The 16038-nt window shown below is 39.1% G+C and overlaps 2 protein-coding genes across 3 annotated transcripts in view; both read left to right on the forward strand.

The window, feature by feature from the left end:
• Positions 1-16038, forward strand: part of LOC131693828 (roundabout homolog 2-like) — a 428860-nt gene that overhangs the window by 335587 nt on the left and 77235 nt on the right. For both annotated transcript variants that reach the window (XM_058982022.1, XM_058982021.1), the window contains 5 exons: positions 1735-1853; positions 1938-2121; positions 2651-2920; positions 3275-3552; positions 8094-8307. In XM_058982022.1, coding sequence (XP_058838005.1) covers positions 1735-1853; positions 1938-2121; positions 2651-2920; positions 3275-3552; positions 8094-8307 — 1065 coding nt within the window. The remainder of the gene's footprint in view (positions 1-1734; positions 1854-1937; positions 2122-2650; positions 2921-3274; positions 3553-8093; positions 8308-16038) is intronic.
• On the forward strand, positions 6721-7948 carry LOC131693829 (uncharacterized). The gene is made up of 2 exons (XM_058982023.1): positions 6721-7448; positions 7506-7948. The coding sequence occupies exons 1-2, from the start codon at positions 7280-7282 to the stop codon at positions 7859-7861; spliced, it is 525 nt and encodes a 174-aa protein (XP_058838006.1). The 5' UTR covers positions 6721-7279; the 3' UTR covers positions 7862-7948.

Below are 16038 nucleotides of genomic sequence, written 5' to 3' on the forward strand. Positions count from 1 at the left end.
AATAATTGTAGTTTTTAGTACTAGTGTACAATTGTTATGTGCTAGTCGTATGTCTATCTGTGTATGTTTTCGTCTGGGAATTTATGACAGTTGGGTCAGGGAATGGATGCAGAACTGGCGAAAATGATAGAATAGTGGCTACTACTGTTCAATTTGTGCATTCGATTCTGTTCATTCGGGAAGATCGGATTGGATAAATTAAGATTCAGCATAGCATGATGACATTCAAGACGAGGTAAAGCAGTTGGATTGCATGTAACATGTGTTTTTCTATTAGTTTTCATTAGTCTGTTACTTTGGTACAAACGTACAAACGCTCGTGGCTTTCGCGATAACAGAAGCCTGATCAGAAACGCGACATCTTGCACGGCGACATGACCGGGAACTCTTGTGATACGGAAGATCTCACTTGTAGCATATAAGCCGTAGACCAAAAATTAAGTATCAGATTCACGGTCCGCGCGCGATTATCCAAGAACACACGGGAATATGCGAAAAGCACACGGTTATAGAATTGAATTTATACACGCGAAGTTAGATACACGTTACCACACGCGGCATACAAACGCACACGCGATTGAACACGTTAACCTACAAATGCTCTAGCCCTTCGCGATGATACACGTGAGTTTCTTCGCCCGCACATATCTGAACCGTACAATAAATATCACATTCAGAATCACTGCCCACTGAAATTAGCCTTACGCTGGCATCCTTGCTTGTCTCGTCTGCAATTTTAGAGTGTGATTCGGACAGGGAGCTCTTCCGAGCACCTAGCTCTACAGCTCCAGTAGAACAACTCTCGAAAAAATGGTACATTTTACTCTAGATTGTTATTTGTTATTCTATCAAATTGCTTTATTTGAATATTTTTTTCATTTCATCAAATTGCTTAATTTTATTAATGTTAGTCGTATCATTCATTTAATTTATGTTGTAATCTTTCCTATTTTTCTCGTTGTTATTGTTTTATTCGTTGTATTCATTTTACTTATTTTGTTCATTGTATTAATTTGATTCATTTTAACATTTTATTAATTTTACTTCATTTATTCATTTCGTTTGTTCCATTAATTTTATTGATTTTAATAATTTTATAAATTTTTTTGCTTAATTATTTTTATTCATTTTATTAATATTAATATTATTAATTTTATTAGCTTTATCAATTTTATGAATCTTTCCAATTTATCAATTTAAATAATTTAGTAATCCCTAAATTATATGAAAAACTGTACATGTTCAGGGAACAACCATAGTAATCTAACCAAATATTCGAATGTAACGCCATGTATGTTTTTGGCTTGAACTATTTTTTTGGAAACATAAATAAATATGTTTATGAACACGAGGTTTATTATTATTATTATTTTAATAATTTGGTCACGATTTTCGTAAACGGTTCAATTCGCAAAATCGTTTTTTTTACACGAATTTATGAACCGTGTCCTCTTTGAAACTTAATATAAGAATTCATCAACTATTTTCGAACATATTGTGCTAAAATAAGTCTATTTGTTCAAATTCAAAATAAAAGATATTTAAGTTGCAAATCTCACAGCCTCGCAGCTGAAGACTTTTTCGAAATGAAGCCCCTTTATTGAAAGATTAATGTCATTCTCCAGCAAGATTGTAAATTCTTTTGTGTTAATTGAAGCCATTAATAAACTTGAATAAGCCATTTGGTTATGCGTTGTGATATTCCATTAACAAAAATTAATCCCCTTTTTACAGTACTGCGCGATGATTTCCGAGTCGAACCCAAGAACACCCGAGTAGCAGCCGGTGAAACAGCACTGCTAGAATGTGGTGCTCCTAAAGGCAATCCGGAACCGACGATTCACTGGAAGAAGGTATGAAACCACATTTCTCGTTCTTAACTGCTATTGCACTGTCGTTAACACGAATTTTTTTTTCGCCATCACTTCCACGAACAGGACGAAATCCCGATGGGCCTGGATGACTATCGGATCAGCAAAGAGTTGGCACGCGTCCGAATCGTTGACGGCGGAAATCTTCTTATCAGCGACGTTCGTTCCGAAGATGCCGGACGCTATCAGTGTATAGCGCAGAACATGGTCGGCTCGCGTGAAAGTGTCCCCGCTCGGCTCACCGTGCAAGGTAGGAAGGAATTGATTTAGCGGTGATAAATATCGTCGCACAGCTTAGATTCGATTTGGACAGCTCGCCGCTAATGAGACGCCAATAAATCATCCCAGTTGGGGTGTAGCTTATCGATAGCTTTTATGTTTGACTAAATTTATGATGTTAATTCTATTCAAACACTCGATACGTTGAGTTCAGGAACGACAACACCGTTTGCTGATTCCCTCTTTCTCCGACCATAATTAGCAGTGATGTGAAGTTCTTTTGTGGCACCGCAGGAATTGAACGATTCTAAAATTTACCGTTGTTTCTTTGATCAAGCGGCGATAAATTTCTGCTTAGCTAATTAGCATACCAAATTGAATTATCATCTGCTTTGATTTCCAAAGCGGTAATATTTTACGATTAAGCAGTCCAAGTGTGGCAATTCTCAGCTCCGGTTGGGCGTTAAAATTTACGATATTTTTAATCAGTCACACAATTTACCATCTAGTTACTAACAAGCGGAATGATTAATGAGAAATAATATTGCGAAACTTTTCAGTCAAACCGTACTTCCTGGCGAAACCCGTCGATGTCACCGTACTGGAAGGTCACCGGGTTCAGTTCCAGTGCGCCGTCAGCGGGGACCCATTCCCCCAGGTGCTCTGGAGCAAGGAGAACGGTCACATTCCGGTGGGTCGGGCCGACATTCTGGAGGAGGACAGAAGTTTGATTATCCGGAATGCGACCTTGGATGACCGGGGACAGTACATATGTGAGGCGCACAACAGCGTAGGACAGATCAGCGCCCGGGCCAATCTGGTCGTTAACAGTGAGTATTGGTTTATGTGTTTTTATTCAGCCCCCCCCCCAACTCTTGGCGTTTATCGGTGTGATGTTCAAATATTTAGAGCATCATAAATGTTACCGAGCCGGAAGGATTTTATTGTGTTTCAGCTTGATTATCCCTTTGCTTGATGGAGTATGATTTTATGGCAATTGGGGAGTCGGTATTGAGACGCGAAGCCGGTTTACAACCGGTGAGATATATTGGGGGTTGTGTTTCCGTTCTGCTACGCTGAAGCTAAGCAATTTTTATGACTGTTTACTTAATGCACCCTATAAAAGACGTATGTCGAATTGGTTTTTCATCTTTTTCTTTTGATGTATTTCTATTGTTTCACAGCTCCGCCATATTTCATCAGTCGTCCCCAGGATCAGAAGGTCGTCCCGAACGGGGTTGCCACATTTCGCTGCGCGGCAAGTGGCAATCCAGTCCCGTCCGTTTTCTGGACCAAGGAGGGCTCGCAGACGCTGATGTTTCCGAACAACACCTACGGCAGCATTCAGATTTCCGGTCAGGGATCGCTACAGATTCGTGGTGTCCAGCGGGAAGATGACGGGTACTACGTCTGCTCGGCACTCAGTGTGGCCGGATCGATGACGAGTCGGGTGTATTTGCAGGTAGGATTAAAAATGATGCATATTTTACGTTTCTTGAATTTTTACGCACCAAATGTTTTCAGTTCCTGGTTTTCGTTAGAATCTAAAAATTCGGTATTCATATTCAAGGTTGATTCGAACATAACTAGATTCTTACATTTAACTAGTTTTGAACGCTTGTAAATCAAAACGATGCTAATTCTGGTTAAAACACTATTGAATATCAAATCTTTCTACTTCTGTTGGAGTCATACCTACAATTGCCAATTGAATAACAGGCTTCTCGATCTAGTGTGCATTGTCTCGAGAACAAAAGAAACTTTGGATTATTCTTGTCATAATGAGTAAAGTTGACAAATAAGCTCTATTTCGACCCAACGCCGCTGTTATTAACTTTAAATTTTGTTCAATGCGACCGAATTTTTGTGAAGTGGAATACCTACTCACAACTTCCGCAAGCCTAAGGTGCTACTTAGGCTTGCGGAAGTTGCGTACATTCAGCATCACCGTCTTCACAATGCAGTTGTAATATCATTAAACGCATAAGCCTAATCCGAACGATTCGTCTTCCCCGGGTGTAGTTCGGAGTCCTCTGGAGCTCCACTCTCCTTGACGTCGAGGAAAGCCAATCGCGACACCGGTCGAACACAGATCTTGTCGCCTATCTTCACGATCGCTCGTCGATTTCTGTCGTCTGCTTGCTGCTTCAGGCGAACTATTCGCCCTCGCTCCCAGCCACTCCGTCTTGCCGGCTCCACGACCGTCACTAGGTTGCCTGGTTCCTGTGCTGGTGTCTCACTTAATCACTTCGGTTGTCGACGGATCACCGGCAGATATTCCAGCAACCGGCGCCCCCGGAAGACGTCTTACGAATCCTCGATGGTTTGTTGCCGAACACTTGTGCGGTAGTACTCGATCAGCTCCTTGGAAATTCGTTCCGTTGAACTCTGTTGAGAGTGTGTATGCGATTTCTAGGTGTACGGCATGAATCGTAAGGCAGGTGAAAAGTGCGACCCATCGCTTTACATAGGATCGCCTCAATTTCACCAGCAGTGGTCCGAAATAATCCACCCCTGTGTAAGTGAAAGCTTGCTCGTGATTGGCTAAGCGGGCAGGTGGCAGTGGTGCATTGAAGGGTTCATTTGTCTAGTTTGCCATATGTTGCAGGACGGGCATTCTCTGCCCACTTTCTTCACAACCAATCGAGGCCTCGGGAAAGCGTATAATAGTCGAAATTCATTTACGACCGTTTCAGCATTGTCATGGCGAAAATTGCGATGGATTCGCTGCACCAGAAGTTCCGTGACGCGATGTCTTCTTGGTAGAATCACGGGATGGCGCACGTTGAAGGCGACGTTCTCAACTGCCGCTATTCGACCCTGTTCACTAAGCAAACTATTCTCGTCCAGCTTCGGCTTCATTTGGTAGATGGAACTGTTTTTCTCGATGACTTCCTGACTGGTTTCATTGGGCACTTTGTTTGACAGCGCTGCAACTTCGTTCGGGTCCGGGTACACGTTACACCAACTTGAAGGTGGCTTCCTCAGCAGCCTTCAGCTCCGACTGTTGCAGCTGTCCACTATATCGTAGCTGTTTCTTTGATCCATTGTGTAGAAAACGCGGAGAACGTATGCGGTCGCACGTTGTAACCTGTCCCAGGAAGAGAATTGGTCGAAATCGATCGTTGGTTCAAACAAACCGTGATGAAGTGTCGATGCGCGCATTTCTTCCGTGGTAACCGTCACCGGTTCTTTGTGACAGGTCCAATATGCCTCCAGGAGACTCATGAAGTGAGGTCCTTGGAACCACTTGCTGTCGTGGCTGAAGTACGGTTCACTGCCCTCTTTCGTTGCTTCGTCCTATATTTGATTTGGAAGTCACCCATCTCCAGTCGGTTACCGAAGTATAGTTTCGAGGGTCGGCATTAATCCAGGACAGCGCTGTTCTGGAATCGATCCAGAAAATCATCTTGGAAACTGGAATGTCGAGGTTTTCCTTGGCAAATTTTGAGCATCGTACGCCCAGTACACACGCCTGCAGTTCCAACCTGGGAATAGACCACGGTTTCAGGGGAGCGACCTTTGATTTTGCCGCTACTAAGCTGTACTGTAGTTCACCGTGTTCATTGAAGGTGCGTATGTAGATAGCGCACGAATATGCTACTTCGCTTGCGACGACAAAGGCATGTATTTTAGTCCCGAGGTAGGTTCTTCTCGTGGCGTAGGGGAAGTTACATCTGGGAATCCGGATCCTCGCGATATGGTTGATCATCTCGATTCACCTCTGCCACTTCGCGTAGAATAAATCGCCTACTTGTTCATCCCAATCGGTGCCTTCCCGTCACAAGTTTTGGATCAAGTCCTTTCCGGCGAAAGCAACCCTAGTCGATCAAACAGAGTCATGACGCGACGTAGAATCTGCCTCTTCGTCGGTCGGGTTGCCAAGCGAATCAGCGTTTGTACCTCGTCGCTCATTTGGGTAGAGAAACTCAGTTCATCAGATGATAAGCTCTAAAGCATACCGAGCACTCTCTCGGTTTTCGCACCGTCGATCAGGTTCAGCTGCTTGTCAGTACCGTCTGGTCTTTCGCCCAGTTGCTCGAGGACCGTGCTGCTATTTGACCGCTAGTTGTGCAATTTGAAGCCTTGGCCGTGATTGTATCGCACATCGCTTGCTACCTCCTCTGCGAATCCGACCCCTCGACAGGTAATCGTCAACGTAGTGATCGTGGGCAATCGCTTTCGATTCCTCAGAAAACAGCCCAGCGTGCTTTACTGCGTTCCGGTTTTTTGACGAATCGTGCCGAAGCTGGTGAACAGGTGCACCCGAAGGTAGCGACATCAATCAAGTAGATCGTAGGTTTCTCCGATGGACAAGCACGCCACAAGAAGCGCCACCCCATACTATCGAAAGAGGAATAGCACGCCTGGAAGTGGCGAGAGTTGATCTTAGAAGAGTGCTGTTGAGTGAGACTCCATCGACCCTGGCGGCTGCATCCTAAATAACGCGAACCTTTCTTGGTTTCTTAGGGTTTATTACTGCTCCCATCAGGAGGTACCATACCTTTCTTGGAGATGCTGTATTGATATCCGCTTTCGTTGCCCTGTGCCCGTTACCTTTTGCTTCGTATTCGCACATCTCTCGATGGAGGTTGTCTTTTGGCTCCGGATCGCAATCCGTCCTGCGTTCGAGACATTCTAACCGGCGTTCTCTGACGGAAGAATTTCTCTCGACACCGATACTTGCTTCCTTGAGTCATTTAGCTCTCAGTTTAGTCGAGATCAACTTGGATATTATCCTACTCCGACCAAAAGTTCCCCGGCAACGGAGTTTCTCTCGGTACCGGTGTTTGTTTCGTGATCCCATTATCTCCCATTTTTGTCACGATGTAGTCGGATAGACCACGGCGGCGAAACTACCCTACTGTGAATTTCCCGGTGATAGAATTTTCCACATACCAATGTTAGCTTCCGTGAGCCATTCAGCTCCCGCTTCGTCCCGATCTACTCGATCTAGTCCCCAGCGGTGGACCTAGCCTACTCAACGGTCCATCCAGTAGGTGCTGAGGTCTGTCCAGCAATTCCGGATGGAGCGTAGCTAATGAGTATGCAGAAATGTCATACAATACTGACCAGCTTGGGAACGGGGAGTTCTCTGAAAATTTCTAATTCTCCACTTTTATCGTTTCGATACGTATTTGACTAAAAGATTAAAAAAGCTAAAAAATTTGTGAACATTTCCACACAAAATGATCAAAGTAGTCCTGATATTTCTGTACATAAGTAAACGTCATCCAGTCGTAGTTCTATTCAATTTCTTTCGAAACTGGCAATTAAGTCCAATTCACTCAAATCTATTCTATGTTCAAATGCTCAAAATGTCTGGTGACATGTGTACGTGTAAAGCTTGCAACGAAGGTATTCTGCTGAACTTCTTGATAAACTTTAAGATATGACGGTTCGCTTAATTTCCAGGTTTGATGCAAGAGCAGTTTCAACTAGACAAAGTCACCGTCGTTTCGAGTAGAAGAAAACGTTTCCGCGAGTTCGTAAACACCCTGCCCGTTATAGCAACGATCCGTCTGGATGAGATGCCAATCGATGGCGGCGGTGCCCTGAAAATACATTCATCGGCAACCGGGCCATCTCACTGTACCATCGATTGTCCGATCTGTTTCGAGCCGATTTGGCGTAAGGATCCCGTATCAACGATTTGCGGTCACCTGTTCTGCCGGGCGTGCATCAGTCGGGAGTTGCGCCTAAGGAAGGACTGTCCCATCTGCAAGCGGGTTTTGACGCCGGATAGTGTACATTCGATTTTTTTCCTGTGAAATTCAAGTTGTGTGATTTTTTTTAACAAATATTTGTTGGTAGTTTCTTTAATTTGATTTTGTATCCTATTCAGATTATATTTCGCATATTTTACGCCGAACTTTAAACTTTGGAATACATATTTTTGTTCCCTTGAAAACAATCTAATCATTTTAATGATATGTTCATCGAACCTGACTTATCTTCCTTTCAAAATCTTTTAATCAGTTAAACATTTCCTTTACCTCGCAGGTCACCTCATCACTGGACTCAATAACCCCACCTCTGCTGCAGTTGGTTCCCACGAATCAATCCCTTCCGGCCGGATCCAGTACCGTACTGCCTTGTCGACTGGTCGACCCCTCCAGCAACGCACGCATCCACTGGGAACGGGACGGTATCGAGTTGAGCACTTCCTCCATCTCGAAGCTAACTCAACTCCCCGGCGGTTCCCTCAAGCTAGACGGTAAGTTTTTGTTTTCATCTCTCAATCAGCTTACAACCGCTAGCTATTCAAGTGTTTAATGAAAATCATGTTTCCAAAACAAAAAGCTGATTGTAATTTCCAACCCAGCTGGCTGGCCGGCCAGCCGTGTTGGAAGTGCTTCTTCCTCAAGTGTCCAACTCGATGTCATCATCATCGTCGTCGTCGTCTTTGTTTCGATGTTCTAATGAGATTGCTCGCACTTATACGCGAAACAATAGACTTACGTTCCGTTTCGAGATACTGAAACGAGATATTCCCCACCGACGAGAGGGATGAAATGGAGCTTCTCGACCACTACAAAGCATTCTGTATTCTGTAGAAGGGGGAGGATATGTTTGGTAACCATGGAGTTTTGGAGAGGCTGAAATATCAATCCATCATCATCCCGTGCCGAACGGCACCCCTCCGGATAAGCACGACGAGGCTTAAAAGTCTGCCGTATCTTGTTGCCAGTGCTATTTGACCAAATGTTTGGGGGAGTGGGGCAGGCGAAAGTGTTCTCTGGCGGAGATTTGCGTTTCAATGGTTTAATTGGTGCATTAACACATGTTGCATCACAGGGATGGATGGCGCGGGGTTGGAAACTTCCTGGCACGAGCCGTCGGGCGACTCCATTATGTTTATTGTTGCTGAGGCTGCACGGCAGATGAACGAGGAGGGAATGGATCTCAGGGAAAACAAAAGCCCGGATTTTCAATCAGCCTAGATGTGAAATTAATGCCCAAGTGCGACGACTAACCCTTTTGTACATGTTTGGGCAAACACGCATAAAAGAGAAATTTCCGAGCTAAATGGGGGAATGTGCATAATTACACAGCACTTTTGCAGTCCGGGACGATGGAACTCTGCCGTCATTTCGTCAAACTCGTCGATGCAGGGAGCGGCGGCAAGGGAAATGATGATTGATTAGGGATGTCTTGAGTGATGTTCTGTTTAATGAAACCGATTGATGTTGTGATTTCGGTTTGATGCTGGCGGGAAAGTTTTAAATTGGTACAATATGGTGAAGATATGTTTTCGTTCGTAGATTGTTATTTCACCCGTTGTTTCGGCCCGCTAGGGACCTTTTTCAAGGACTGGAGATTAGCATTTCTGTCCAAGTAACATTTTCGAAGATTTTTTAGATTTACTTTATTGAGAGCGTGCGAAATAAAATTGCTTCACAAGTAAAGGTTCGCAAAATTTCACCTATTCAATCGATCCTTTTTAAAGTTTTTCAAACCTGTTATTAACCATCTTTCGAGTAATTTTAAGAGGACAAATTCGGTCAGAAATACGTACGGTCATCGTGAGATCTCTGAAGTGGAAGTAGGCGCCTTTGGAACAATTATTTCAAGTGCACCTCTCCATTGACCGTTCCGGTTGTGACAAACCTGGTGTCTCGCTTTCCACGCGAGCAAATTGCTTGCCAAAGTATGTATTTTTTTAGCAAACTTAGACAGCTTCAGCTTTCTGACTTCCTCGGAGACGTTGAATTTATGGCGAGCAATGAAGAGAAGGAGTCCAGAAAATCTGTTTTCAAATAATTTCTGCTGGAAATCTGTTTCTAAATAATTTCTGTTTTCCTTGACGATACAATATCGTTTCGTCAGATAAAGTTTTCGCGTGCGTGATTTCCCCACTGTTTTTACCGCTCATCGCGATTCAGTGCCTTTTGGACTTTGTGCGTGTGCAGTTCTTCTCAGTTTTTCTACAGCTTGCACCAAATTTTTGCTTACATGCTGTTTTTGCCACATATCATTGAACTACTAGAATTTCTCTTTAAAGCTTCGCCTACCCGTTTGTGATTTTTCCCACTATACGGATATCGATTTTGGCAACGAAAAATGACTTACCGTAGATTGGACCATTCCTAGCTTCTTGCTAATGGCACGACGAGAGAGATGCGGATTTTTAAGATATATACGCAAAATTTGTTTACGCCGCTATCGTTCTTCCAAATCCATTTTTGCAACGATTATACAATTATCAATGAAACTTACGCAGTGTAAACCATACACATTGAACTAATTTCACCAAGAATTTCAATAGAAAATATCGGATGTAAAAAAGTTTCAGCTATTTGAAAGCGATGCAACTTGATTTCGTACACCCTTTAATGGCAGTATTAAAATTTCCGTAGTACTTTTTTAAGATTATACTTTAGATGTAACTCTAGAGATGAGTGATTAGAACTGAAACAAGGTTTGGTGCCATTTTGAAATCCAAGATGACGACTTTCGGTTCTCGATAACCCTAACAATATGGGCAATTTTTGGTAACCGTAGGGTATTTTTCAAATGGACTTAATAAGTACATGACTGAAACCGATGAGTGACATCATTTCAAAGGTTGAGCAAAATTTTCTATGATTACATCATGACGATATCTATCCCTATAAATCTACTATTGTATATAAATATATAGCTATATTTATATAAGGTCGTCATATTGGTATTAAAAGTGGCTTCCGACATCGATTTCCGTCATGTACTCTTCAACCCTCTTCCGAAGATAACCATTAGATCGTCAACCATTTTGACTTTTTTCGGAACACTGTTAATTCAAATTGTAATTGGATGCACAAATCATATGCAAATATGAGCTTTTTACGATAGCTCTAGTTGACCCACAAGAGGTTTCAAATTCTTGTAGTAATATATATATATATATATATATATATATATATATATATATATATATATATATATATATATATATATATATATATATATATATATATATATATATATATATATATATATATATATATATATATATATATATATATATATATATATATATATATATATATATATATATATATATATATATATATATATATATATATATATATATATATATATATATATATATATATATATATATATATATATATATATATATATATATATATATATATATATATATATATATATATATATATATATATATATATATATATATATATATATATATATATATATATATATATATATATATATATATATATATATATATATATATATATATGGTCAAGGCTTCTATCTGTCACGTTACAAGTTTACGCATATTTCATAAGATAAGTCTGCAAAAACGATAAAATCGGATTTTATCACAATTGCACATTATTAAGGTCACTAAGCCGCACATTTTTTCTACAGAAAGTTATTTTCTATCATGCATGGTTTTCGCTTTATTGTCATTTTGATACGTCTGTCACGTTACACAATTTTCGACTAAATTGAAGAAGTCTGTTCCGTTGGCCGCCAAATTTGCATGAACACAGTTTTAAGTTGAAGCTTGGAAATCAAAGAAAAGTTTGAGATATAGTTTTCGTGAAGAAATTTTTTTTGTTCGATTTTATGAAGTATTCTCAATGATCTGTCACGTTACAACCAGAATCTGTCACGTTACAGCTCTGTATTTTTATTGAAGCAAGGATATCGAGACAGTCGTACACAAATCATCCTTGATCTGGGAACTGAGTATTAACGGGAAATTTCATGTTTATTTTGAAAAACATATTGGTTTTGATAACCAAACGTGAATGACTTATGAAAAGGTCGTAATTTCACGAAGTAACACTTTATGTCGAATGAAAATCTAAACTAACTTATAAACATCTGCATTTTGAAAGACAATTTTTCATGAGCATTTTAAATTGCAAACAAAAATTTTGAAATACATTCTAGATCTAAATTATTTACAGAAAAAATTAAATAAAAATTAAAAATTAAGTTTTTAGAAATATGTTTCAAATTTTTGTTATCAAATCATTTATTATTATTTTCGCCACAATGCAATTATATTTTAAACCTTTTTTATTTAATTATATTTTAAACGCGTTATGTTTTTCAGCGTTTGGTATTTGTGAGTAATTTATTAAAAGGGCATATTTTCACTACTAGATCAAAAAAACGAAATATTTTGGATAAATTTTCTTAAGAGCATTTTGCTTCGAAATGATATTTAGTATTATTAGTGTATAACAAAATTATATTTATGACTGGAAAATATTAGGTAATTTAGAAGCATACTAAAAGTCGTTGTGAAAAATGCTTTTATACTAATGACTTCTTAATATTGCAATCTTCTTTTTTTAGACTTGCGTCAGCAAAAAATCAATGTTTTTGTAATTTTATTTTTCACCTTTCTGTAGTTTTATTTTTCACCATTTCTTTTTGAAAAAAATCACCAAAAAATATTCACACAGAAGAATTAATTCCCTTGAACTCGCTATCATATAGTTTTACTGCACAAGTGGCAATTTTCGAACAATATATTTTGAAAGTAGCGTATTCAAGATCCCATACGCCCCTTTCAAATATTACTCTTGAATAAAAATTGCTTGTTTAACAATGCAAAATACTTAGTCTCCTGTATAGACGAAACCTAAAAAGTTTCATCTGAGTCAAAGATGGTCATCATTTTAGACGTAATTGAATCAAACTTGATGCATTTTCTTTATAGCAGAAAACATCTGTCACGTTACATAAGATCAACTGTGTTTTCTCAAAAATGAATAAAACTTTAAGGTTTTCACAATACAATTTCAAAAAGTAGACTCAAAGTAGTAAGAAAAAATGTTGGTTAGACATTGTATGCAAACTGTTGGTGTGGTCCACAAAACTTTTTCGAATTTTTGATTTGTCACGTTACAAGTTATTTGTTTTTCATTACTTCACAATTAAAAATAAGCATTTTTCCATATTCATCTCAAATTTTCAAGCAATATTATCCAATTAAAATTAGATTACAACGGAAAAATATGGTCCCAGGCATAAAGTTGAAAATATGAATATTGTTTACCTTTTTATCTCCGTTCGGTCTTTTAGTCATTTTCAGGACATGCAAGAAGCATCAACAAACTTTTCTAAATGACAGATATGGAATTTTTTTCTGGGCTAATAATTCATTTTGTTCAATATTAGAGGTTATATACAAACGGAAAAAATAGTTCGACGCAAAATTTGATAAAAAAAAAATGTTCGCCTGTGTTTGTCATTTTCGGAGCCTTGACCATATGGAAACTCGGAAATAAAAATTTGAAATCAAATAAAAAATTCCACAGTAACTCTGCATACCTGAAAACATATGGTCGTACAGCTTATTTTATAACGAACAGATTTGTTGAAGGTTGCGTATTGATTGAAGGTTCTTTGATGAAGCTATTTAACTTTGAAGACTAACCGATATTTTTAAAATTTCCTGTTCTAAGCATGTGCGAGAAAGAGAGGCAGCAGATAACTTTATATGAGAAAATCTTTTTACTGCGAAATCGGATCAATTTTCAGTCTTCGGCAATGTTGATCCTTATACTTTGAGCAATATATCTGCAGATTATGGGATGCACAAGATGATATTTGCATTTTTTATTGAATTTATTTCTTTTGCTTATGTTTCATACATTTTCACATACAAACTTGAAAACAGTGAACTAGAATTTTCGGAAATAGCTCATATTTGATAAATGGTATGTGAAGCCAATCACCGTTTGATTTAACAGTTTTCCGAAAAAATTGTTGCCGGTCTAATGCCCATATTGTTGAGGTTATAGAGAATTTATCCAAACCGGAAGTCGGCATCTTGAATTTCAAAATGGCTTTAGAAATGGATTCAATTCAACGATGCAATAATTTGTTTTGACGCTTTTGCACTCACATGCGGCAGAAAAAGTTTTTGTTTGAACTGAAACAACAACTAATTGGAAGCCTCTGAAAACGTATGACAATATTTACACCAAAAGTTGCGGAATTTTTTAGGAAATGAAATGCAATCAAATTTGTTCACCGCACGCACCCAAGAACGGGGATATGGGGCTTTGAAGATCCGGAACATTACCGGTTTTCATCAAATCAGGCGCTCAATCAGAAGCCGCAGCAAATTTACTAAAAACTATACATCGGTCACAAAATTTGAACAAATTTGATTGCATCTTGATCGCTGGAGTTTTCCGCAACTTTAACCCTCCGGAAGTCGCGCAAATGGCTCACTGAACGAGCACTCGCTGCACAGAGGAGTAACTGGGGTCGAATCCTGGCCAAAACTATTTATTGCGGCTATTGCTGTTATTATGCCTTAATATGAACTAAAAATAGAAAATAACTAGTTTTTGGGACAATTTGGCATCTGTCCACCTACCAGTGCAGAGGTCATTTTTCTAGATCCTTCCGAATACTAGTATTTTCGAGGTGATCTTTGTGAATACATTTGTTTTTCCCGATGCATGAACAGTTGGTCAGTGGAAAAGGGAGAAGAAAAGGGAAACCTGTGCACATATTCATAGATATACATTTTGCCAAACATAGTATTTGGCCCTACAGCATTTTGGCGTACCTCAAATTAGTGGAAATATCAATATTTTCAAATCGCTTGGAATTTGTGGATCGGAAAGGATCGGAAGAGATTGAATGTTTTTCGGATAGCCGGAATCTTGTTTTGTAATGTTGTTTCAGCAACTTTGCCGGATCTTGCCGTATAATGTAACTTTTTTATCATTCAAATTTGGAATAAAATGCTTATAAAGGGTGTTTCTAATGCTGGTCCAATGCACAGAAACACTACTATTTTCGGTTATTTTTAAGCTGAGATTACACAAATAGTTGTATTCAATTACGTTTGTTATAATATTGTCTTATTTAATACAGTCATCATCATTAGAAAGCGATTTTGTTGGATATATAATAAAAAAATGATTAAAAACCCCTTAAAATATCACCATTTTGCATCCATGCAAAAAATCTTTAGCAATTTTTGGCAACCTGTTTATTTTACCACAATATGCAGTATGCTTTTAGGTATCTAAAAAAAATATAACTTAATAAAAAATCGAAAAAAAATGTTTTTGGTTATAGGCCAAGAATTTGTTCTACACACCAAAAAATTCTGAATTTTATCGTTGACGTAATTGTAAACATGACACAATTTAACAAGCCGTAATTCACTGAATGAAGAAAAATAACCGAGTTCCGTTTAATTTTACATGAAACATACACTTTACATGCTCAATGACATAAAAATACATTTACCACCATTCAGAACAAACGCCGTATATGAAGTAAAATTACGTGCTTTACGAAATACAACATCATGTAAAATCGAAATCAAACGTAAAACTAAGTCAATTTTGATGCTCGTATATGTCAGGGCCAGGAGACGTAAATTTGCACGATTTTTTCTAGGTGTGTAGTTACTCCTCTGTGCGCTGGTGCCCTAAGACGATTCCGCTAGATTTTCAAAGCAGCGTGCACTGAGTGCACTAGCGCGACTGCCGGAAGGTTACAGGTTTTTTTTTTTAATTTCAATTATAGAGGTTTTAATCTTAAGGTCATTCGCCTCTTCGGGTTAGAAAAATCTCTTAGGAAAAATTTCTAACCCTATGTGCGGGGTCGGGACTCGAACCCAGGTGCGCTGCGTACAAGGCAATCGATTTACCAATATGCTACGCCCACTCCCCAGGTTAAGGGTGTAATTCTTTGTATTTTTTTCAGAGGATTCTGGATTAGGTCTCTGATTTGATGAAAACCGGTAATGTTCCAAATCTTCAAACCGGTAATGTTCCAAATCTTCCGGTCACAGGTGCGTGCGGTGAACAAATTTGATTGCAGTTCATTTCCTAATTCCGCAACTTTAGGTGTATATACTGTCATACTTTTTCAGCGGCTTCCAATTAATTGACTTTTTGGTCGGATTTCTTCCACTGTGCAATGGTTGGCAGGTTCGGATGCA

This window comes from Topomyia yanbarensis, chromosome 3 (assembly GCF_030247195.1).
Source record: "Topomyia yanbarensis strain Yona2022 chromosome 3, ASM3024719v1, whole genome shotgun sequence".
NCBI classification, from domain to species: Eukaryota; Metazoa; Arthropoda; class Insecta; order Diptera; family Culicidae; genus Topomyia; species Topomyia yanbarensis.